Below are 26,566 nucleotides of genomic sequence, written 5' to 3'. Positions count from 1 at the left end.
GGAAGCGTAGAGTACAGCCTTGTCGCGCAGTCCCAAACCAAAATGGACCTCCATAGCAACATCGTCATCATCATCGTCATCCTCCTCCTCCTCCATCGTCATCAATATAAACAAAATAGTCTCAAAGTCTGTGGCCTTTCATGCCCTGCTCTCATAGTGACCTCGGTTTCGATACCCCTCCACTTCCGTGCTTGGGGTGAGTCCTGTCAATGTCATCAGTGTTGGCAGATTCATGGGGGGCTGTTTGAGGGACGTGGTGGCGGTCTCCACTCTGGGAGGGACGCTCACTCAGTCTGGCTCCGCGACTAAGTCATTACTGTCATTAGTAGGGGGCTTAGTAGGTAGTGTTCTAAATACGTTAAACCAGAACAGGCACCACTGAACACCACCGAAGTGACTCAGCAGCAGTGCAGGGTCTCCTCTGGTAAGTGGCGTGGGAGTAATGCCACTGAAACAGTGGAGATGATACGGCAGCAAACAAAACAAAAAACAAAAAAAATCATTAACTGCAGTGTGTTATTCCAAAGGATTAAAACATTGTGACTGCTGTGTGTTATTCCAAAGGATTAAAACATTGTGACTGCTGTGTGTTATTCCAAAGGATTAAAACATTGTGACTGCTGTGTGTTATTCCAAAGGATTAAAACACTGTGACTGCTGTGTGTTATTCCAAAGGATTAAAACACTGTGACTGCTGTGTGTTATTCCAAAGGATTAAAACACTGTGACTGCTGTGTGTTATTCCAAAGGATTAAAACAATGTGACTGCTGTGTGTTATTCCAAAGGATTAAAACATTGTGACTGCTGTGTGTTATTCCAAAGGATTAAAACATTGTGACTGCTGTGTGTTATTCCAAAGGATTAAAACATTGTGACTGCTGTGTGTTATTCCAAAGGATTAAAACATTGTGACTGCTGTGTGTTATTCCAAAGGATTAAAACAATGTGACTGCAGTGTGTTATTCCAAAGGATTAAAACATTGTGACTGCAGTACAATATTTAAGCGGATTTAATAATACTGACTGCAGTGCAATATGTTAGAGGATTAAAACATTGTGACTGCAGTGTCTTATTTTAGAGGATTAAAACATTGTGACTGCAGTGTCTTATTTTAGAGGATTAAAACATTGTCACTGCAGTGCAATATTTCAGCAGATGTAATCATACTGACTGTAGTGCGATCGTGATTACACAATTAATTCTTTGCTTTGATGTTTAAGTATTGAAATAAACGTTCTGTTCATAAAACCCTAGTTTAAATCATTCTCTGTATTTGTTCTCCAAACTTAGCAATCTTAGTACTGCATTTATTCTAGGAACAGTTCTGTATTCAATGTGCATGAAAACAAACAAATGCCTTAGATGTTGTATGGCTACTAGCCAAATGACTGGTGTAAAATACTCTGAATGTTGTGTGCCTGTATCTGCACTAAAAAATGAATTGGTGTTATTAAATGGTGGTGGGGAAAATGTAATTGGTGTTATTAAATGGTGGTGGGAAAAATGTTATTGGTGTTATTAAATGGTGGTGGGGGAAATGTGCATGTCAGTCTCTCATTTCTATGCTAATGTGTTTAGCATGCAACCATACATATCTGTGTGTGTGGGAGGGGGTGGGGTATGTGTGTGTATGTACGTTCATGTATGTATATGTGTGTGTGTGTGTGTGTGTGTGTGTGTGTGTGAGCAAGTGTGTGCATGTGCATGCATGCATGTGTGTGTGTGTGTGAGCAAGTGTGTGCTTGTGCATGCATGCATGTGTGTGTGTGAGCAAGTGTGTGCATGTGCATGCATGCATGTGTGTGCGAAGTTAGAGGATGAGGCTGCTGACATGTGACATACATAGCTGCAGCAACACACACACACACCCAAGTGTCATCAAAAAGCATGTACAAAACCTGGTACTGTGAGCTGCGATCTCTTCTCAGATGCACACGACATGCTAATTTTTCTATGGGAGAACATGAATCACTGTGCCTAAAGCTTGAAGTGTAGAAAGAAGCTGTCGTCTTCTGAGCAACAGGCCTTGTCCACAAGACAGGATTGTGGAACAACATTACAGTGCTAGTCTCTGAATTAAGACAGGATTGTGGAAGAACATTACAGTGCTAGTCTCTGAATTACGACAGATAGGATTGTGGAAGAACAACATAACAGTGCTGGTCTCTGAATTAAGACAGATAGGATTGTGGAAAAACATTACAGTGCTGGTCTCTGAATTAAGACAGATAGGATTGTGGAAAAACATTACAGTGCTGGTCTCTGAATTAAGACAGATAGGATTGTGGAAAAACATAACAGTGCTGGTCTCTGAATTAAGACAGGATTGTGGAAGAACAACATAACAGTGCTGGTCTCTGAATTAAGACAGATAGTATTGTGGAAAAACAACATTACAGTGCTGGTCTCTGAATTAAGACAGGATTGTGGAAGAACAACATAACAGTGCTGGTCTCTGAATTAACTCACTCAGTACGGCCAGTCCTCTCTTCTCCTCTAACACAGACCCCTCGGATGTCCAGTGGGTGTCTGAATGACCCAACCTTTAGCTTCCGTCGTCAGACTTGTGGTATTCTTTGTCAACATTCACCTCTTCAGTATGAGAGCCTTCCGCTTGCAATATTTTGATGATGGTAATTGGGGTGAAACGCTGTTAACGTCTTCTCTTTCGCCGTTCGTATGGAGAGAGTTAAGACAGACATGCACACATCACACAGTGACAGTGACACATCACATGGTGACAGTGCACACATCACAGTGACTGACACATCAGACAGTAACACATCACAGTGACACATCACACAATGACACCACACAGTGACAGTTACACATCACACAGTGACACATCACACAATGACACCACACAGTGACAGTTACACATCACACAGTGACACATCACAAAGTAACAGTGAAACATCATATAGTGACAGTGACACATCAGACACTGACACAAAACATAGTGACAGTGCACACATCATACAGTGCCACATCACAGTGCCACCTCACATAGTGACAGTGACACATCACACAGTGACAGTGACACGTCACACAGTGCCACCTCACATAGTGACAGTGACACATCATACAGTGACATCACAGTGCCACATCACAGTGCCACCTCACATAGTGACAGTGACACATCACACAGTGACAGTGACACGTCACACAGTGACACCTCACATAGTGACACATCTCACAATGACAATGACACATCATACAGTGACACATTACACAGTAACAGTGAAACATCAGACAGTGACAGTGACACATCACACAGTGACAGTGGCACGTCACACAGTGACACCTCACATAGTGACAGTGACACATCACACAGTGACAGTGACAAGTCACGCAGTGACACCTCACATTGTGACACATCTCACAATGACAATGACACATCATACAATGACACATTACACAGTAACAGTGAAACATCAGACAGTGACAGTGACACATCACACAGTGGCAGTGACACGTCACACAGTGACACCTCACATAGTGACAGTGACACATCATACAGTGACACATCACATAGTGACAGTGACACATCATACAGTGATACATCTCACAATGACAATGACACATCATACAGTGACACATTACACAGTAACAGTGAAAGATCAGACAGTGACAGTGCACACAGTGACACATCATACAGTGACACAGTGAACACTGTACACAGTGACAGTGCACACAGTGACACATCATACAGTGACACAGTGAACACTGTACACAGTGACAGTGCACACAGTGACACATCATACAGTGACACAGTGAACACTGTACACAGTGACAGTGCACACAGTGAACACTGTACACAGTGACAGTGCACACAGTGACACATCATACAGTGACACAGTGAACACTGTACACAGTGACAGTGCACACAGTGACACATCATACAGTGACACAGTGAACACTGTACACAGTGACAGTGCACACAGTGACACATCATACAGTGACACAGTGAACACTGTACACAGTGACAGTGCACACAGGAGGAACTTCAAGAGAAAGGCACACAGGGAGAGGTGACAGGCAAGAATGGCAACGTGTTGAGCAGGCCCCATGTCATCAGCCCCCTTTACAGCCTATGACACATGGTGACAATGGAGTGTCAGTTCAGTGTCAGTTTATCATCAGTCCCCTTTACAGCCTATGACACATGGTGACAATGGAGTGTCAGTTCAGTGTCAGTTTATCATCAGTCCCCTTTACAGCCTATGACACATGGTGACAATGGAGTGTCAGTTCAGTGTCAGTTTATCATCAGTCCCTGTACACCTGCATACTGATGTGGCCCTGTATACACTTTACAGGGCCACGTTAGTACACACTTTACAAGGCCACATCAGTATACACAGTGCATGGCCACGTCAGTGTACACAGTGCATGGCCCGTCAGCATACACTTTACAGGGCCACATCAGTATACACTGTACATGGCCACATCAGTATACACTTTATAGGGCCCCATCAGTATTCACTTTACAAGGTTATGTCAGTGTACACTTTAAATAGCCACGTCAGTATGCACTGTACAGGGCCAAATCAGTGCACACAGTGCATGGCCACATCAGTATAGACAATACAGGGCCACATCAGTATAGACAATACAGGGCCACGTCAGTCTTCACAGTACAGGGCTACATCAGTATAGACAATACAGGGCCACGTCAGTCTTCACAGTACAGGGCCACATCAGTATAGACAATACAGGGCCACGTCAGTCTTCACAGTACAGGGCCACATCAGTATAGACAATACAGGGCCACATCAGTCTTCACAGTACAGGGCTACATCAGTATAGACAATACAGGGCCACGTCAGTCTTCACAGTACAGGGCTACATCAGTATAGACAATACAGGGCTACATCAGTATAGACAATACAGGGCCACGTCAGTCTTCACAGTACAGGGCTACATCAGTATAGACAATACAGGGCCACGTCAGTCTTCACAGTACAGGGCTACATCAGTATAGACAATACAGGGCCACGTCAGTCTTCACAGTACAGGGCCACATCAGTATAGACAATACAGGGCCACGTCAGTCTTCACAGTACAGGGCTACATCAGTATAGACAATACAGGGCCACGTCAGTCTTCACAGTACAGGGCCACATCAGTATAGACAATACAGGGCCACGTCAGTCTTCACAGTACAGGGCCACATCAGTATAGACAATACAGGGCCACGTCAGTCTTCACAGTACAGGGCTACATCAGTATAGACAATACAGGGCCACGTCAGTCTTCACAGTACAGGGCCACATCAGTATAGACAATACAGGGCCACGTCAGTCTTCACAGTACAGGGCTACATCAGTATAGACAATACAGGGCCACGTCAGTCTTCACAGTACAGGGCTACATCAGTATAGACAATACAGGGCCACGTCAGTCTTCACAGTACAGGGCTACATCAGTATAGACAATACAGGGCCACGTCAGTCTTCACAGTACAGGGCTACATCAGTATAGACAATACAGGGCCATGTCAGTCTTCACAGTACAGGGCTACATCAGTATAGACAATACAGGGCCACGTCAGTCTTCACAGTACAGGGCTACATCAGTATAGACAATACAGGGCCACGTCAGTCTTCACAGTACAGGGCTACATCAGTATAGACAATACAGGGCCACGTCAGTCTTCACAGTACAGGGCTACATCAGTATAGACAATACAGGGCCACGTCAGTCTTCACAGTACAGGGCTACATCAGTATAGACAATACAGGGCCACGTCAGTCTTCACAGTACAGGGCTACATCAGTATAGACAATACAGGGCCACGTCAGTCTTCACAGTACAGGGCCACATCAGTATAGACAATACAGGGCCACGTCAGTCTTCACAGTACAGGGCCACATCAGTATAGACAATACAGGGCCACGTCAGTCTTCACAGTACAGGGCTACATCAGTATAGACAATACAGGGCTACATCAGTATAGACAATACAGGGCCACGTCAGTCTTCACAGTACAGGGCTACATCAGTATAGACAATACAGGGCCACATCCATATACACTGGACAGGGCAACATCAGTTTACACTGGACAGGGTAACATCGGTATACACTGGACAGGGCCACATCGGTATACACTGGACAGGGCCACATCGGTATACACTGGACAGGGCCACATCAGTATACACTGTCAAGGCCCTGAAAGCATGCTGGATTTATGTGAACATCAGGCATCTGCTTCATTTTTTTTTTTTTTTTTACCTCGCAGCATGTTGTGTTGCAAATATGGATCAGTCCTCATGATTTGACACCTTGTAACTGAAAACTTAAACTGTGCAGTGCCATGTCAGTATACACAGTTCTGGGACACAGTACACGGCTAAGTCAGTATACACACTCAGTATACACAAGTATAAGGCTATGTCAACAGTCAGTCAGTATACACAGTCAGTATACACAAGTATAAGGCTATGTCAACAGATAGTATACACAGTCAGTATACACAAGCATAAGGCTATGTCAACAGATAGTATACACACTCAGTATACACAAGCATAAGGCTATGTCAATAGATAGTCAGTATACACAGTCAGTATACACAAGTGTAAGGCTATGTCAACAGACAGTATATGTAGTACAGGGACAAGTCAGCATACCATGGAAAATGGGATCACAATGGAAATAGCAAAATCATCATGGAAAAAGGATCGGATCGTTATGGAATGGAAAGGATCACAATGGAAAAGTCAGGGGTCAAAGTGCAAAGTGTCACAATATTTATTATAAAACAAAACTAAGTTGGGAAGCCACTGTAAAAAAATAACGTAACAAAAGGGCCTCGACTTCTTTTACTTAACATGAATACACCCATAACCAAGCCTTGTGGACCTGTGCTGGATGATGGAGAAGTGGCTGGATGATGGAGAAGTGGCTGGATGATGGAGAAGTGGCCAGGTAAACAGAGAGAGAGGGAGACAGGACCTGTGCTGGATGATGGAGAAGTGGCCAGGTAAACAGAGAAAGAGGGAGACAGGACCTGTGCTGGATGATGGAGAAGTGGCTGGATGATGGAGAAGTGGCTGGATGATGGAGAAGTGGCCAGGTAAACAGAGAGAGAGGGAGACAGGACCTAGGCTGGATGATGGAGCAGTGGCTGGATGATGGGGAAGTGGCTGGATGATGGGGAGGTGGCTGGATGATGGGGAGGTGGCTGGATGAAGTGGCTGGATGATGGAGAAGTGGCTGGATGATGGGGAGGTGGCTGGATGAAGTGGCTGGATGATGGGGAGGTGGCTGGATGATGGGGAAGTGGCTGGATGATGGGGAGGTGGCTGGATGATGGGGAGGTGGCTGGATGAAGTGGCTGGATGATGGGGAAGTGGCTGGATGATGGGGAGGTGGCTGGATGATGGGGAGGTGGCTGGATGAAGTGGCTGGATGATGGGGAGGTGGCTGGATGAAGTGGCTGGATGATGGGGAGGTGGCTGGATGAAGTGGCTGGATGATGGGGAGGTGGCTGGATGATGGGGAAGTGGCTGGATGATGGAGAAGTGGCTGGATGATGGGGAGGTGGCTGGATGATGGGGAAGTGGCTGGATGATGGGGAAGTGGCTGGATGATGGGGAGGTGGCTGGATGATGGGGAAGTGGTAAACAGAGAAAGAGGGAGACAGGAACCCCCTCTGACAACATGGGGAACCAAGGGAAGCTACCCATGTTGCCAAGCAGAGTAACCATTTTCCAATCACCATCATCATTGATGACCATGGCTTTGTCTGACCCTTTCAATTTCATTTTTGTGAATTATCTTTCCTTTTTTCTTTTTTTAAAGCACTCTCAGCTTTCTTCTTCTCCAACATCATGCTTGTTAGCTCACGTAGGATGCATGATAAATGAGACTCTCGAGAGGTGGGGAGGGGGGGTTGAGGGGGGCAGCGCAGGGAGAGAGTTGGTAAGGGGGGGGAGGGGACAGGGCAGGGAGAGAGGGGGGACAGGGCAGGGAGAGAGAGGGGGACAGGGCAGGGAGAGAGGGGGGGGAGGGAGAGAGGGGGGACAGGGCAGGGAGAGAGAGGGCGGACAGGGAAGGGAGAGAGGGGGGGAGGGAGAGAGGGGGGACAGGGCAGGGAGAGAGGGAGGGAGGGAGAGAGGGGGGACAGGGCAGGGAGAGAGGGGGGGGAGGGAGAGAGGGGGGGACAGGGCAGGGAGAGAGGGGGGGGAGGGAGAGAGGGGGGGACAGGGCAGGGAGAGAGGGGGGACAGTGCAGGGAGAGAGGGGGGGAGGGAGAGAGGGGGGACAGGGCAGGGAGAGAGGGGGGGGAGGGAGAGAGGGGGGACAGGGCAGGGAGAGAGGGGGGAGGGAGAGAGGGGGGACAGGGCAGGGAGAGAGGGGGGGACAGGGCAGGGAGAGAGGGGGGACAGGGCAGGGAGAGAGGGGGGACAGGGCAGGGAGAGAGAGGGGACAGGGCAGGGAGAGAGGGGGGACAGGACAGGGAGAGAGGGGGGACAGGGCAGGGAGAGAGGGGGGACAGGGCAGGGAGAGAGAGGGGGGACAGGGCAGGGAGAGAGGGGGGGAGGGAGAGAGGGGGGACAGGGCAGGGAGAGAGGGGGGGAGGGAGAGGGGGGGCGAGAAAGAGAGGGGGGACAGGGAGAGAGGTGGGGACAGGGCAGGGAGAGAGGGGGGGACAGGGCAGGGAGAGAGGGGAGACAGGGCAGGGAGAGAGGGGGGGGACAGGGCAGGGAGAGAGATGAGGGAGGGAGAGAGGGGGGACAGGGCAGGGAGAGAGGGGGGGACAGGGCAGGGAGAGAGAGGGGGGAGGGAGAGAGGGGGGACAGGGCAGGGAGAGAGGGGGGACAGGGCAGGGAGAGAGGGGGGACAGGGCAGGGAGAGAGAGGGGGGACAGGGCAGGGAGAGAGGGGGGGACAGGGCAGGGAGAGAGGGGGGACAGGGCAGGGAGAGAGGGGGGGCAGGGCAGGGAGAGAGGGGGGACAGGGCAGGGAGAGAGGGGGGGAGGGAGAGAGGGGGGACAGGGCAGGGAGAGAGGGGGGGACAGGGCAGGGAGAGAAAGGGGGGAGGGAGAGAGAGGGGGGACAGGGCAGGGAGAGAGGTGGGGAGGGAGAGAGGGGGGACAGGGCAGGGAGAGAGAGGGGGGACAGGGCAGGGAGAGAGAGGGGGGAGGGAGAGAGGGGGGACAGGGCAGGGAGAGAGAGGGGGGACAGGGCAGGGAGAGAGGGGGGGAGGGAGAGAGAGGGGGGACAGGGCAGGGAGGGGGGGACAGGGCAGGGAGAGGGGGGACAGGGCAGGGAGGCAACAGGGAGAGATGGGGGGACAGGGAGAGATGGGGGGGACAGGGCAGGGAGAGATGGGGGGACAGGGTAGGGAGAGATGGGGGGGACAGGGCAGGGAGAGGGGGGGACAGGGAGAGATGGGGGGGACAGGGCAGGGAGAGAGGGGGGGACAGGGCAGGGAGAGAGAGGGGGGACAGGGCAGGGAGGCAACAGGGAGAGATGGCGGGACAGGGCAGGGAGGGGGGGGACAGGGAGAGATGGGGGGGACAGGGCAGGGAGAGAGGGGGGGACAGGGAGAGATGGGGGGACAGGGCAGGGAGAGAGGGGGGGACAGGGCAGGGAGAGATGGGGGGGACAGGGCAGGGAGAGATGGGGGGACAGGGCAGGGAGAGAGGGGGGGACAGGGGAGGGAGAGATGGGGGGACAGGGCAGGGAGAGATGGGGGGACAGGGCAGGGAGAGAGGGGGGAACAGGGCAGGGAGAGATGGGGGGACAGGGCAGGGAGAGAGGGGGGGACAGGGCAGGGAGAGATGGGGGGACAGGGCAGGGAGAGAGAGGGGGGGACAGGGCAGGGAGAGATGGGGGGACAGGGCAGGGAGAGAGGGGGGACAGGGCAGGGAGAGATGGGGGGACAGGGCAGGGAGAGAGGGGGGACAGGGCAGGGAGAGATGGGGGGGACAGGGGAGGGAGAGAGGGGGGACAGGGCAGGGAGAGAGGGGGGGAAAGGGGAGGGAGAGAGGGGGTACAGGGCAGGGAGAGATGGGGGGAAAGGGGAGGGAGAGAGGGGGGGACAGGGCAGGGAGAGAGGGGGGGACAGGGCAGGGAGAGAGGGGGGACAGGGCAGGGAGAGAGGGGGGGACAGGGCAGGGAGAGAGGGGGGACAGGGCAGGGAGAGAGGGGGGGACAGGGCAGGGAGAGAGGGGGGGACAGGGCAGGGAGAGAGGGATTTTGAGAAAGAGTGGACATGAATGATTCAAGTAACTTGTAACTTTTCTGTTCATGTTACCCTGAGCTCTTAGAGAGAAAGGGTGCTATATAAATCATATTATAATAATCATTGTCATTATATCATTATTATATATAAAGCACAGAGTACACATGGTCAATCACTTTCAGTCAGGCTCATGTTATCTATCAGAGCACTTGAAAAATCAATGTGAAACCTGTAAACAATGATACTATTTTTATACAGTATATATTTAACTTTTGGATTCACAACAAAAACATTCTGATTCTTTCTATTTTACCTGAACACAATTATAGGACTGCCGGCTTTCCACCGGGCCAATGGCTAATGCTCCAAGATTCAGAGCCATTTTGTTGTGCCTTCATTCACATTTTGCAGTCACACCTGGATGGATATATGGTCAGCCAGCCACTGGTCAGCCGGTCACAGCACACATCACACCACTCTGTTGGTCAGTTTGCCAATGCCCTCAATTCCCACTTCTACCACGTCCCCCTTCTGAAACACATACACACACACACACACACACACTCACCTTCATAATACAGAGGAAAAAAGGGACAAAAAAGAAGGCCTTTGTAACTAAATTCAGTAGAGATGCTAAATGTTTATGTGGACTGCCTATTTCTAGGAAGCATGTTATTCTTCAATACCAAAGCTTAAGAAAATCTGTATCCATTTTTTCTCAGATTACTGTATTCTTCATCTCTAGACTTGACAATTTTAAGATATTGCCAGATATTGCACTTTTCTCAGATATATCTTGTATTCTTGACATGACAATTTTAAGATATTGCCAGATATTGCACTTTTCTCAGATATCTCTTGTATTCTTGACATGACAATTTTAAGATATTGCCAGATATTGCACTTTTCTCAGATATATCTTGTATTCTTGACATGACAATTTTAAGATATTGCCAGATATTGCACTTTTCTCAGATATCTCTTGTATTCTTGGCATGACAATTTTAAGATATTGCCAGATATTGCACTTTTCTCAGATATATCTTGTATTCTTGACATGACAATTTTAAGATATTGTCAGATATTGCACTTTTCTCAGATATCTCTTGTATTCTTGACATGACAATTTTAAGATATTGTCAGATATTGTCAGAGGATTGCTGAATAGTCCTAAAGGACACCTGTAACAGTTGTTGGTAGATTGTTTGGCATTTTCATCTCTTCAGTATATTACAAAATTGCTGATGTTAGATTCTTGGATGTATTTATGTGTTCATTATGTTCCATATTTTCCCTCTAGATTCTGAAAACCTTTCCTCCATACAAAATACACTCTCACACATTCATTAACTCACTCGCTGCCATTGTCCGCATATGCGGACATCGTCGGAGAAAGCGTTGGATGCCAATGTCCGCATATGCGGACTTGGATTTTAAAAATTTGTGCTGTCGGAGTGACGCGTCGGATGCGAAAATCAAAAGCAGATGTGATATCTTACGTCACCTCTGGTCAGCTTTTCATTCACACACGCTGCGTGTGTGTCGCGATAAGCTCAACCGCAGTTGATAACAAAGCGTGCCCCCTATCAGCTTTGTAAGTTGTTTGACAAGATGGCGTCACGGCGAAGTGTTCGACACGGTCGGAGAGGTGAAATGTTACTCAGCGTCGAAGATGCTTTGGAAATGATCCAAACTGAAGGCTCTGATGTCGAAGGAGATAATGTTGATTCTTCGGACAGTGAATTTGAACCAGATCCCGATGAACTAGAAATAGATTCGGCCGCTGAAGAGAGTGTTTACAATGGAGAGGAAAGTAAGGAACATGTGCCAGCAGATGAGACAGACACAGACGACGAAACCACTGAGGAAACGGACGATTTTTCAAGTGTTTTCTCCAGTGATTGGACTGACAATTTTTCCTTTTTCCCTCTTGCACATCCCTTCACTGGCATACCAGGTTTGTCAGCTGACTGGCCAGTCAACACCCAGCCGGTTGAGTTTTTTTCTTTGTTCTTTGATTTTCATTATGTAGAGACAATATTTTTTTTTGTATGTGTGAATTTCAACTTTCTTCACCACCTGTTCATACTTCATTGCATGCACTAGTTCTTCAGTTCCTCAAATAGTGTTAGAATGTGATGTGGAACATGTTGGTGTACCTTTCTGATGGGTGCAAAAATGCTAAAAAATACACAAAATATGGATGCCGCGATCACCATCAAGATGGTGAGTAAATACTTTGCTTTTTTGCACACATATGGAGCAACATTCCTTGCATACATATACTAAATATCAATTGTCTGGGTGTTTATTTGTTTTTTTTACAATTTTTTCCCCATCCTATACAAACCCTGGGTTTTCAGGGATTGGCAAGGGCAAAAACTCTTGGCATGGAGTGAGTTAACACAGAGAGAGAGAGAGAGAGAGAGAGAGAGAGAGAGAGAGAGAGAGAGAGAGAGTCACACATACTACTCAGTGTGTACTACGTCTAATATCATTTAACCCTTTCGCTGCTTGGGAAACAAGATTTGAATGAAATCAATTTACCAGGGATTTTTCACAAAAATGGTCATATAACCACACCTGTTGTGATTCATCCTACATGCCCCTTAGACACCCACACCTGTTGTGATTCATCCTACATGTCCCATAGACACCCACACCTGTTGTGATTCATCCTACATGCCCCTTAGACACCCACACCTGTTGTGATTCATCCTACATGCCCCATAGACACCCACACCTGTTGTGTTTCATCCTACATGTCCCATAGACACCCACACCTGCTGTGATTCATCCTACATGTCCCACAGACACCCACACCTGCTGTGATTCATCCTACATGTCCAATAGACACACACACCTGTTGTGTTTCATCCTACATGTCCCATAGACACCCACACCTGTTGTGATTCATCCTACATATCCCATAGACACCCACACCTGTTGTGTTTCATCCTACATGCCCCTTAGACACCCACACCTGTTGTGTTTCATCCTACATGTCCCATAGACACCCACACCTGTTGTGATTCATCCTACATATCCCATAGACACCCACACCTGTTGTGTCCTACATGCTCCATAGACACCCACACCTGTTGTGTTTCATCCTACATGTCCCATAGACACCCACACCTGTTGTGTTTCATCCTACATGCTCCAAAGACACCCACACCTGTCGTGTCCTACATGCCCCATAGACACCCACACCTGTTGTGTTTCATCCTACATGCCCCTTTGACACCCACACCTGTTGTGTCCCACATGTCCCATAGACACCCACACCTGTTGTGTTTCATCCTACATGCCCCTTAGACACCCACACCTGTTGTGTTTCATCCTACATACCCCATAAACACCCACATCTGATGTGTATCATCTCACATGCCCCATAGACACCCACACCTGATGTGTCCTACATGCCCCATAGACACTCACACCTGATGTGTCCTACACGCCCCATAGACACCCACACCTGTTGTGTCCTACATGCCCCATAGACACCCACACCTGTTGTGTCCTACATGCCCCATAGACACCCACACCTGTTGTGTCCTACATGCCCCATAGACACCCACACCTGATGTGTCCTACATGCCCCATAGACACCCACACCTGTTGTGTCCTACATGCCCCATAGACACCCACACCTGTTGTGTCTTACATGCCCCATAGACACTCACACCTGTTGTGTCTTACATGCCCCATAGACACCCACACCTGTTGTGTCATACATGCCCAAACAGACACTCACACCTGTTGTGTCCTACATGCTCCATAGACACCCACACCTGTTGTGTCCTACATGTCCCATAGACACTCACACCTGATGTGTCCTACATGCCCGATAGACACTCACACCTGTTGTGTCATACATGCCCAAACAGACACTCACACCTGATGTGTCCTACATGCCCCATAGACACCCACACCTGTTGTGTCCTACATGTCCCATAGACACCCACACCTGTTGTGTCTTACATGCCCCATAGACACCCACACCTGATATGTCCTACATGCCCCATAGACACCCACACCTGTTGTGTCCTACATGTCCCATAGACACCCACACCTGATGTGTCCTACATGCTCCATAGACACACACCTGATGTGTCCTACATGCCCCACAGACACCCACACCTGATGTGTCCTACATGCCCCATAGACACCCACACCTGATATGTATCATCTCACATGCCCCATAGACACTCACACCTGTCGTGTCCTACATGCCCCATAGACATTCACACCTGTTGTGTCCTACATGTCCCATAGACACCCACACCTATTGTGTCCTACATGCCCCATAGACACCTACACCTGTTGTGTCATACATGCCCCATAGACACTCACACCTGTTGTGTCCTACATGCCCCATAGACACCCACACCTGTTGTGTCCTACATGCCCCATAGACACTCACACCTGTTGTGTCCTACATGCCCCATAGACACCCACACCTGTTGTGTCCTACATGCCCCATAGACACTCACACCTGTTGTGTCCTACATGCCCCATAGACACCCACACCTGTTGTGTCTTACATGCCCCATAGACACTCACACCTGATGTGTTCTACACGCCCCATAGACACCCACACCTGTTGTGTCATACATGCCCAAACAGACACTCACACCTGTTGTGTCCTACATGCTCCATAGACACTCACACCTGATGTGTCCTACATGCCCCATAGACACCCACACCTGTTGTGTCCTACATGTCCCATAGACACCCACACCTGTTGTGTCTTACATGCCCCATAGACACCCACACCTGATGTGTCCTACATGCCCCATAGACACCCACACCTGTTGTGTCCTACATGTCCCATAGACACCCACACCTGATGTGTCCTACATGCTCCATAGACACACACCTGATGTGTCCTACATGCCCCACAGACACCCACACCTGATGTGTCCTACCCCATAGACACCCACACCTGATATGTATCATCTCACATGCCCCACAGACAGCCACACCTGTTGTGTCCTACATGCCCCATAGACACCCACACCTATTGTGTCATACATGCCCCATAGACACCCACACCTGTTGTGTCCTACATGCCCCATAGACACCCACACCTGTTGTGTCCTACATGCCCCACAGACACTCACACCTGTTGTGTACTACATGCCCCATAGACATTCACACCTGTTGTGTCCTACATGCCCCATAGACACTCACACCTGTCGTGTCCTACATGCCCCATAGACACTCACACCTGTTGTGTCCTACATGCCCTATAAACACCCACACCTGTTGTGTCCTACATGTCCCATAGACACCCACACCTGTTGTGTCCTACATGCTCCGTAGACACCCACACCTGTTGTGTCCTACATGCCCCATAGACACTCACACCTGATGTGTCCTACATGCCCGATAGACACCCACACCTGATGTGTCCTACATGCCCCATAGACACTCACACCTGATATGTATCATCTCACATGCCCCATACACTCACACCTGATGTGTCCTACATGCTCCATAGACACCCACACCTGTTGGGTCCTACATGCCCGATAGACACCCACACCGTGTCCTACATGCTCCATAGACACTCACACCTGTTGTGTCATACATGCCCCATAGACACTCACACCTGTTGTGTCCTACATGCCCCATAGCCACCCACACCTGTTGTGTCCTACATGCCCCATAGACACCCACACCTGATGTGTATCATCTCACATGCCCAACAGACACCCACACCTGTTGTGTCCTACATGCCCCATAGACACCCACACCTGTTGTGTCCTACATGCCCCATAGACACTCACACCTGTTGTGTCCTACATGCCCCATAGACACCCACACCTGTTGTGTCATACATGCCCCATAGACACCCACACCTGTTGTGTCCTACATGCCCCATAGACACCCACACCTGTTGTGTCATACATGCCCCATAGACACCCACACCTGTTGTGTCATACATGCCCCATAGACACTTACACCTGTTGTGTCATACATGCCCCATAGACACCCACACCTGATGTGTATCATCTCACATGTGCCATAGACACCCACACCTGATGTGTATCATCTCACATGAGCCATAGACACCCACACCTGATGTGTATCATCTCACATGAGCCATAGACACCCACACCTGATGTGTATCATGTCACATGAGCCATAGACACCCACACCTGATGTGTATCATGTCACATGAGCCATAGACACCCACACCTGATGTGTATCATGTCACATGTGCCATAGACACCCACACCTGATGTGTATCATCTCACATGTGCCATAGACACCCACACCTGATGTGTACCATCTCACATGTGCCATAGACACCCACACCTGATATGTATCATCTCACATGAGCCATAGACACCCACACCTGATGTGTATCATGTCACATGAGCCATAGACACCCACACCTGATGTGTATCATGTCACATGAGCCATAGACACCCACACCTGATGTGTATCATCTCACATGCGCCATGGAAACCCATTGCCTGTTGTGTTGCTCTAAACAGTCCACAAGGAAACAATGTTTGGTTGCTATCAGCAGTCCACAGGGAACTATAAATAGTTCATTTCCATTTTCCAAGAAGTTCAAGTTCCCATTTCCCCAAATTTCAAGTTACCCGGTACCCATTTCCCCATAGTTTCCACGTCCCCGAAGTTCAGTTCCCATTTGCCTACAGTTCAATTTGATTTCTCCATCATTAAGTTCCCATTTGCCTACAGTTCGATTTGTATTTCTCCAAGTTCCCATTTGCCTACAGTTCAATTTGATTTCTCCATCATTAAGTTCCCATTTGCCTACAGTTCAATTTGATTTCTCCATCATTAAGTTCCCATTTGCCTACAGTTCAATTTGATTTCTCCATCATTAAGTTCCCATTTGCCTACAGTTCAATCACAGTCAAATACATATAAACGTACATGAGCTCCAACACACACACACACACCACACACATTACCCTGCACCTCCTCTACCCCCCTCCTCCACACACTCATTTCTAGTGTGCTTTCGTATCTGTGAAACTGCATGTTCGGTGCATATCTGTTATGCATGTGTGGGTGTATATGTGAATGTGTGTCTTCATGTTTTACATCTATTTGCTTATTTATTTTTTTTATTTTTTTTTTCTTTAACATTATAGTTATTATTTATTTATTTATTTGTGTAAGCTTATCTATCATTTATTCACCTTTTTTTTTCTTTTTTTTTTTCCTCAAGGCCTGACTAAGCGCGTTGGGTTACGCTGCTGGTCAGGCATCTGCTTGGCAGATGTGGTGTAGCGTATATGGATTTGTCCGAACGCAGTGACGCCTCCTTGAGCTACTGAAACTGAAACTGAAACTACAGTTCAATTTGATTTCTCCAACATTAAGTTCCTATTGCCCAGTTCCCATTTACTCATAGTTCAGTTCCCTGTAGCCCACTGCTACATCCCCATTTCCCCATAGTTCAGTTCCCTGTAGCCCACTGCTACATCCCCATTTCCCCATAGTTCAGTTCCCTGTAGCCCACTGCTACATCCCCATTTCCCAATAGTTCAGTTCCCATTTGCCTATGGTACAATTCCCATTTCTCCACAATTCATTTCTGATTTCCCCATAGTTCACTTCCAATTTCCCCCATAGTTCAGTTCCATTTCTCCCACAGTTCAGTTCCTTTTTCCCCATAGTTCAGTTCCATTTCCCCCACAGTTCAGGTCCAATTTCCCCATAGTTCAGTTCAAATTTCCCCACAGTACAGTACAGTTCCAATTTCCCCACAGTTCAGTTTCAATTTCCCCACAGTTCAGTTACAGTTCTGTTCCAATTTCCCCACAGTTCAGTTCCAATTTCCCCAGAGTTCAGTAATTTCCCCACAGTTCAGTTCCAATTTCCCATAGTTCAGTTCAAACTCCCCATAGTTCAGTTCATATCTCACCATAGCTCAGTCCCCCCACCCCCACCCCTCCTTCACACCACTTCCTGTTTCTCCATGTCTCACACACTGACTGGCTGCAGGTCTGATCCAGGCACAGCTTCACTAATTTATACAGCTTTCATTTTCCACTGATGTCATTGAGATAACCAGCTTTCCTTTTCCACTGATGTCATTGAGATAACCAGCTTTCCTTTCCCACTGATGTCATTGAGATAACCAGCTTTCATTTTCCACTGATGTCACTGGGATAACCATTGGCATCTGGACTGCCAATCCTTTAAACTATTCTAAGCACATCTAATTTCTTTATAGCTCTTGAAAACACATTCAATTTCTTTAAACTGTTGAAAACACATCCACTCTATGTGAGTCATTCACCTTGAGAAATTCTGGTGGCTTGCGAAAGACTCCAACACCAGGTGGTGTGCCAGTCAATATCAGGTCACCTGGTTTCAGTGTCATGAACCTGAAAGATGAACACACATCAACAGTCTTCTGTCATGAACCTGAGAGATGAACACACATCAACAGTCTTTTGTCATGAACCTGAAAGATGAACATACATCAACAGTCTTCTGTCATGAACCTGAGAGATGAACACACATCAACAGTCTTCTGTCATGAACCTGAAAGATGAACACACATCAACAGTCTTCAGAGTCATGAACCTGAGAGATGAACACACATCAACAGTCTTCTGTCATGAACCTGAGAGATGAACACACATCAACAGTCTTCTGTCATGAACCTGAGAGATGAACACACATCAACAGTCTTTTGTCATGAACCTGAAAGATGAACACACATCAACAGTCTTTTGTCATGAACCTGAAAGATGAACATACATCAACAGTCTTCTGTCATGAACCTGAAAGATGAACACACATCAACAGTCTTCAGAGTCATGAACCTGAGAGATGAACACACATCAACAGTCTTCTGTCATGAACCTGAGAGATGAACACACATCAACAGTCTTCTGTCATGAACCTGAGAGATGAACACACATCAACAGTCTTTTGTCATGAACCTGAAAGATGAACACACATCAACAGTCTTCTATCATGAACCTGAGAGATGAACACACATCAACAGTCTTTTGTCATGAACCTGAAAGATGAACACACATCAACAGTCTTCTGTCATGAACCTGAGAGATGAACACACATCAACAGTCTTCAGAGTTATGAACCTGAAAGATGAACACACATCAACAGTCTTTAGTCATGAACCTGAAAGATGAACACACATCAACATTGTCAGTGTCATGAACCTGAAAGATGAACACACAACATTGTCATCAGTGTCATGAACCTGAAAGATGAACACACATCAACAATGTCATCAGTGTCATGAACCTGAAAGATGAACACACATCAACATTGTCATCAGTGTCATGAACCTGAGTGATGAACACACATCAACATTGTCATCAGTGTCATGAACCTGAGTGATGAACACACATCAACATTGTCATCAGTGTCATGAACCTGAGTAATGAACACACATCAACATTGTCATCAGTGTCATGAACCTGAAAGATGAACACACATCAACACTGTCATCAGTGTCATGAACCTGAAAGATGAACACACATCAACAATGTCATCAGTGTCATGAACCTGAAAGATGAACACACAACATTGTCATCAGTGTCATGAACCTGAGAGATGAACACACATCAACACTGTCATCAGTGTCATGAACCTGAGAGATGAACACACATCAACATTGTCATCAGTGTCATGAACCTGAGTGATGAACACACATCAACATTGTCATCAGTGTCATGAACCTGAGTGATGAACACACATCAACAATGTCATCAGTGTCATGAACCTGAGAGATGAACACACATCAACAATGTCATCAGTGTCATGAACCTGAGAGATGAACACACATCAACACTGTCATCTGTGTCATGAACCTGAGAGATGAACACACAAAATTGTCATCAGTGTCATGAACCTGAGTGATGAACACACAACATTGTCATCAGTGTCATGAACCTGAGTGATGAACACACATCAACATTGTCATCAGTGTCATGAACCTGAGAGATGAACACACATCAACATTGTTATGAACCAACACACAACATTGTCATCAGTGTCATGAACCTGAGTAATGAACACACAACATTGTCATTAGAGTCATGAACCTGAGAGATGAACACACATCAACATTGTCATCAGTGTCATGAACCTGAGAGATGAACACACAACATTGTCATCAGTGTCATGAACCTGAGAGATGAACACACAACATTGTCGTCAGTGTCATAAACCTGAGAGATGAACACACATCAACACTGTCATCAGTGTCATGAACCTGAGTGATGAACACACATCAACAATGTCATCAGTGTCATGAACCAACACACAACATTGTCGTCAGTGTCATGAACCTGAGAGATGAACACACATCAACATTGTCGTCAGTGTCATGACCTGAGTGATGAACACACATCAACAATGTCATCAGTGCCATGAACCTGAGAGATGAACACACAACATTGTCATCAGTGTCATGAATCAACACACAACATTGTCATCAGTGTCATGAACCTGAGAGATGAACACACATCAACATTGTCATAAGTGTCATGAACCAACACACAACATTGTTGTCAGTGTCATGAACCTGAGTGATGAACACACATCAACATTGTCGTCAGTGTCATGAACCTGAGAGATGAACACACATCAACATTGTCATCAGTGTCATGAACCTGAGTGATGAACACACAACATTGTCATCAGTGTCATGAACCAACACACAACATTGTCGTCAGTGTCATGAACCTGAGAGATGAACACACATCAACATTGTCGTCAGTGTCATGAACCTGAGAGATGAACACACATCAACAATGTCATCAGTGTCATGAACCTGAGAGATGAACACACATCAACAATGTCATCAGTGTCATGAACCAACACACATCAACACTGTCATCAGTGTCATGAACCTGAGTGATGAACACACATCAACAATGTCATCAGTGTCATGAACCTGAGAGATGAACACACATCAACAATGTCATCAGTGTCATGAACCAACACACATCAACACTGTCATCAGTGTCATGAACCTGAGTGATGAACACACATCAACAATGTCATCAGTGTCATGAACCTGAGTGATGAACACACATCAACACTTTTCTTGTCAATCCTGTTACAATACCTATACAGGGCAACAATCCACAACACAGGGGTGCGCTCTAGATGTCTGATGTCTGTGTGCGACCGTTAAGCCCCTAGTTCAGCCAGGGGAACCCGGGCTCCACACAGCATCAGTCAAAAAAACACATCAAAAAACAAAAAACAAAAAAATTAAATCCTGTCCTGAAGCTATACTGATGCTGAGGCTCACAGCCAGGCCTCAGTCCTGGTCTTGAATGACTGAGGGGAAATGGCTGAGATTATATGGTCTGGAATCTGGTTCCACGGGCAGACAGCTGAAGGGAGGAAGGAGTGCCTGCAGGAGTCTGTGCGGGAGAAGGGTACCTGTAGCTTCTCTGGGTGGCCTCGGACGGTTCTAATTGTCCGCACTGAAGTACCTTCCTGGGGTGCCACCTCAACTAAACCACCCATGATCTTGTACATCATGGTGGCCTTGGCTGCAGTGCGGCGCAGTTTGAGGGGGTTGAGTTCCAGCCTGGTGATAAGCTCGGTTGCACTGGTGGTTGGGCGGAAGTCATGCATAATTCGCTGAGCTGGTCTGTGTTGTACCATCTCCAGGTTGGTTGTGAGATACTGTTGCGGGGAGTCCCAGACTGGTGCAGCATATTCTAGGATGGGCCTCACAAGCCCCTTGTAGCATGTTGTCTGCGTGATGTAGGGGCATCCTCTCAGGTTCCTATACATGAAGGCACTGGTCTTGTCTGCCTTTGCTGTTGTGGCCTGGATGCTCCCCAGTGAAGGTCTTTAGACAACTGTACGCCCAGGTATTTGGCTTTCTCCACCTTCTGGAGTTCCTCGTTATGCAGAAAGTAGGTGGTAGGGAAGGGTTTTTTCTTCCTTGTCACTGAGAGGACATGACATTTGCTGGCATTGAATGACATTTGCCAGGTCTTCTGCCAACGCTCAAGTTCGTTCAGATCTTCTTGGAGGGCGTTGGTATCTGCTTGGGATCTGATCTGCCGGTATAGGATGGTGTCATCGGCAAACAGATGGATCGTGGATCTTATGTTTTTGTTGATGTCATTGATGTAGATGAGAAACAGAGCTAAGGACAGATCCCTGAGGAACCCCAGAGGTGATTTGGCCGATGGTGGAGATCTGTCCTTCAACGTTCACTTGCTGGGCTCTGTTGGTGAGAAACTCTTCAATCCAGCAAAGCGTTTGTCCACAGTTTCCGCAGTGACAGAGCTTGAGAAGGAGGCAGTGGTGGGGCACCCTGTCAAAGGCCTTCGAGAAGTCCAGCATGATGGTATCCATTTGTCCTCCCTCCTCAAGCGCTGCTGCCAGGTCATCCACTGTGAGGATCAGTTGTGATTCGTACGATCTTCTTTTGCGAAATCCAAGATGGACATCAACAATGATCTTGTGCTTGCCAAGGTGTGATGGGATGGCACTTTGAATGATGTGTTCCATCAGTTTGCCACTGACGGATGTCAGTGAGATGGGACGGTAGTTTGCTGGAGAGCTCTGATCTCCTTTCTTGTATGCTGGATGGGCTGCAGCATGTCGCCAGACTTCAGGTATTTTTCCAGTGACAAGAGATAGACTGAAGAGGTGGGTAAGTGCAGGGGCCAGTTCCTGAGCTACTGTAACCAGGGGGTGAAAGGGAATGTTGTCTGGACCAGCTGCCTTTCAAGGGTTTAGGTTCCTCAGTAACTTCACGCATTCTTCAAAGATGATGATGTTAGGCATGTCTGGGTAGGGGCTCTCACCTAGTTCCAGGATCTGTCTCAGGTCCTCCTCAGTGAAGCCGGAGCAGAACTGCTCGTTTAGAATGTTGGCCTTCACAGAGGGGTGCTTATGTTAGCCCGCTTTCTTCAGTGGAGCCACTCCAGTTGTGTCGCAACTCTTACTCTTCACATCCTGCCACAAACCTCCTCAGTGTTATGAGCCTGAGAGGTGAGTATCAGTATGAGGGTGGAAGGGTGTGGGTGTAGAGAGGTGTGTAAGGGTGGAAGGGGGAGGAGGAGTGTGGGGGAAGAGAGGTGTGTAAGGGTGGAGGGGGGAGGAGGGGTGTGGGGGAAGAGAGGTGTGTAAGGGTGGAGGGGGGGGGGAGGGGTGTGTAAGGGTGGAGGGGGTGAGGAGGGGGGGGGAGAGAGGTGTGTAAGGGTGGAGGGGGAAGGAGGTGAGGTGTGTAAGGGTGGAGGGGGGGAGGAGGGGGGAGGAGGGGTGTGTAAGGGTGGAGGGGGGAGGAGGGGTGTGTAAGGGTGGAGGGGGGGGAGGAGGGGTGTGGGGAGAGAGGTGTGTAAGGGTGGAGGGGGGGGGGAGGGGTGTGTAAGGGTGGAGGGGGGGAGGAGGGGTGTGGGGAGGGGTGTGTAAGGGTGGAGGGGGAAGGAGGTGAGGTGTGTAAGGGTGGAGGGGGGGGAGGAGGGGGGAGGAGGGGTGTGTAAGGGGGGAGGGGGGAGGAGGGGTGTGTAAGGGTGGAGGGGGGGGAGAGGTGTGTAAGGGTGGAGGGGGGGAGGAGGGGTGTGGGGAGAGAGGTGTGTAAGGGTGGAGGGGGGGGGAGGGGTGTGTAAGGGTGGAGGGGGGGAGGAGGGGGGAGGAGGGGTGTGGGGAGAGAGGTGTGTAAGGGTGGAGGGGGAAGGAGGTGAGGTGTGTGTGGAGGGGGGGAGGAGGGGGGAGGAGGGTGTGTAAGGGTGGAGGGGGGAGGAGGGGGTGTGGGGGGAGGAGGGGTGTGGGGGGAGAGAGAAATGTGTAAGGGTGGAGGGGGAAGAAGGTGAGGTGTGTAAGGGTGGAGGGGGGAAGAGGGTGTGGGTGAAGAAAGGTGTGTAAGGGTGGAGGGGGGGAAGGAGGGGTGTGGGGGGAGAGAGGTGTGTAAGGGTGGAGGGGGAAGGAGGTGAGGTGTGTAAGGGGAGAGGGGGGAAGAGGGTGTGGGTGAAGAAAGGTGTGTAAGGGTGGAGGGGGAGGAGGGGTGTGGGTGAAGAAAGGTGTGAAAGGGGAGAGGGGGGAAGAGGGTGTGGGTGAAGAAAGGTGCGTAAGGGATGAGGGGGGAAGAGGGTGTGGGTGAAGAAAGGTGTGCAAGGGGAGAGGGGTGTGTGTAAGGGTGGAGGGGGGTGGAGGGTGTGGGTGAAGGTGTGTAAGGGTGGAGGGGGGAGGAGGGGTGTGTAAGGGTGGAGGGGGGAGGAGGGGTGTGGGTGAAGAGAGGTGTGAAAGGGTGGAGGAGGAGGGGTGTGGATGTGGTGTGGGGGTGGAGGAGGAGTGTGGAGGAAGAGAGGTGTGTACGGGTGGAGGGGGGTGGGTGGAGGGGGGTGGGTGAAGAGAGGTGTGGAGGGTGTGTGTGGGAGGAGGGGTGTGGGGGTGGTGTGGGGGTGGAGGAGGGAGGAGGAGTGTGGGGGGAAAGAGGTGTATAAGGGTGGAGGGGGGTGGGTGAAGAGAGGTGTGGAGGGTGTGTGGGGGAGGAGGGGTGTGGGTGTGGTGTGGGGGCACTGACCTGGAGATGAAAGCTACCAGCTGTGGAGTCTTGAACACCAGCTGGTTGGTGCTGCTGTCCTGTTTGGTCACTCCGTTCACACGGGTCCACAGCTTCAGGTCGTGGGGATCTGAACACATCACTCACAGTGTCAGGGTGTGGGGAAATGAAATGAAATGAAATTATGGTGCTTAGAGCCTCGCCGACCACTAAGGCCATCTCAAGGCTATCGCCGCGTCAATAACTACTACAAGGATAAAAAAACAACAAATTAAAACGAGTCACCACTTCAAACTTTCCACTCCAAAGTTAAAAAAACTTCCATAGTTTAAAACCTTCAAATCTGGTTAAAAATGTTCACTTCTTTTAAGAAGTCCATCATCGCCCACGGAGGGACATCACGAAACAAAGTCTTCAAAGAAACTGCCGTGTAATGTCTGCGTCTAACGTCATGCAGATCCCAACAGTCAAGGAGCACGTGTTTCACGGTGAGAGGCTCATCACAGGGAATGCATCGAGGGGCCTCCTCCCCCTTCAACAAGTAAGAATGAGTAAAAAAAAGTGTGCCCCGTACGCAGTCTGCACAGCACAGACTCCTCCTTTCTGTTCTTCACCCCTGAAGGGAGGGTCTCTTTTAGGTCCGGACGGATCTGGAAGAGCTTGTTGTCCGTCTGGGTGTTCCACTCCTCTTGCCAAAGATCCTTAACGTAAGTGTTCACCTTCCGCTTCATGTCTGTATAGGGTACAAAGGATCTGGATAATTCTTTCTTTACAGCGTTCCTGGCCAGCAGGTCCGCCCTTTCGTTACCACGAATGCCAACATGTCCGGGAACCCAGGCCAACACAACCTCGTATCCTTTCTTCGTTGCGAGAGTAAAATCTTCACAAAATTCCAGCAGTTTGGGATGAGTGATATTCCTGCAGGCGATCGCCTCCAGGGCTGACAAGGAGTCGGAAAAGATCATGAATCTCTTTTGTTTCGAAGAGAGAACCATTTTTACCGCCAGAACCAGTGCGGTCAGTTCCGCAGTGTACACCGAGCTGTCAGACAGGATGTGTTCCATTGAGGGCCGGTCAGGAAAGGCGGGACAGAACGCAGATGCAGCGACTCGATCCTCTGACCTGGAACCGTCAGTGAAGATGCTTTGAAAAGTGGGGAATTGTGGCAGAGTTCCGAAAGGTAAGTTCTGTAGGCCAGAGAACTGGTGGTGTCTTTACGGTATGAGGCCAGATTGAATCGCACCTCAGGTGTTGTAAAGGTCCACGGAGGGCTGTCAGGGAACTTAGAGAAATCTGAGATACCACCGACATCCAGATCGGCATTTTCTAAGTGCGGCTGAATGCGGAGTCCGAGAGGAGGTATGCAGTTTGGGTTGTCTGTAAATTTCTTATCGAAAGGGTTGTTGAATACAGCGTCATAAGCAGGGTTTGTAGGTTCAGAAAACAATTTCAAATAATAATTCAGGGTCAGCTTCAGTCTGCGGTTGGAGAGAGGCGGTTCCCCCGCCTCTGCGTACAGGCTGTGCACAGGGGTGGTGCGGAAAGCACCTAAGCTGAGACGGAGTCCTTGGTGGTGTACAGGGTCCAACAGTTTCAGGTAGGACGGTCTGGCTGAGCCGTATACTACACTTCCATAATCCAGTTTGGACCGGACCAGGGCTCTGTAGAGGTGCAAGAGAGTTCTCTTATCAGCACCCCAGTTCGTGTGTGCCACAACTCGGATGATGTTCAGTGCTTTTTGGCAAGATACTGTTTAATATGGCTGAGGAAGTTCAGCTTCTGATCAAAGATGACCCCTAAAAATCTGGCTTCCTTGACCGCCGGGATGGTGGATTTTCCCAGACGGATTTCAGGGTCCG

General features: G+C 48.7%; 1 protein-coding gene across 3 annotated transcripts in view; it reads right to left on the bottom strand.

Annotated features, from left to right (window-relative positions):
* LOC143276898 (oxaloacetate tautomerase fahd2, mitochondrial-like) overlaps positions 1–26,566 on the bottom strand; it is a 55,504-nt gene that overhangs the window by 5,029 nt on the left and 23,909 nt on the right. Inside the window, exons 5-7 of one of the 3 annotated variants that reach the window (XR_013053651.1) lie at positions 24,729–24,837; positions 18,489–18,576; positions 10,506–10,723 (exon numbers count right to left, since the gene is read on the bottom strand). Coding sequence is in view for 1 of the 3 variants with exons in the window: in XM_076581562.1 (XP_076437677.1) it covers positions 10,661–10,723; positions 18,489–18,576; positions 24,729–24,837 (260 nt within the window). In the remaining 2 variants the exon portion in view is untranslated. Of the gene's footprint in view, positions 1–10,048; positions 10,724–18,488; positions 18,577–24,728; positions 24,838–26,566 lie in introns of those variants that run through there. The other 2 variants (XR_013053652.1, XM_076581562.1) reach the window with 2 other exon arrangements.

This window comes from Babylonia areolata, chromosome 2, assembly GCF_041734735.1.
Source record: "Babylonia areolata isolate BAREFJ2019XMU chromosome 2, ASM4173473v1, whole genome shotgun sequence".
NCBI lineage: Eukaryota > Metazoa > Mollusca > Gastropoda > Neogastropoda > Buccinidae > Babylonia > Babylonia areolata.
This window is presented reverse-complemented; position numbering and strand designations above follow the sequence as displayed.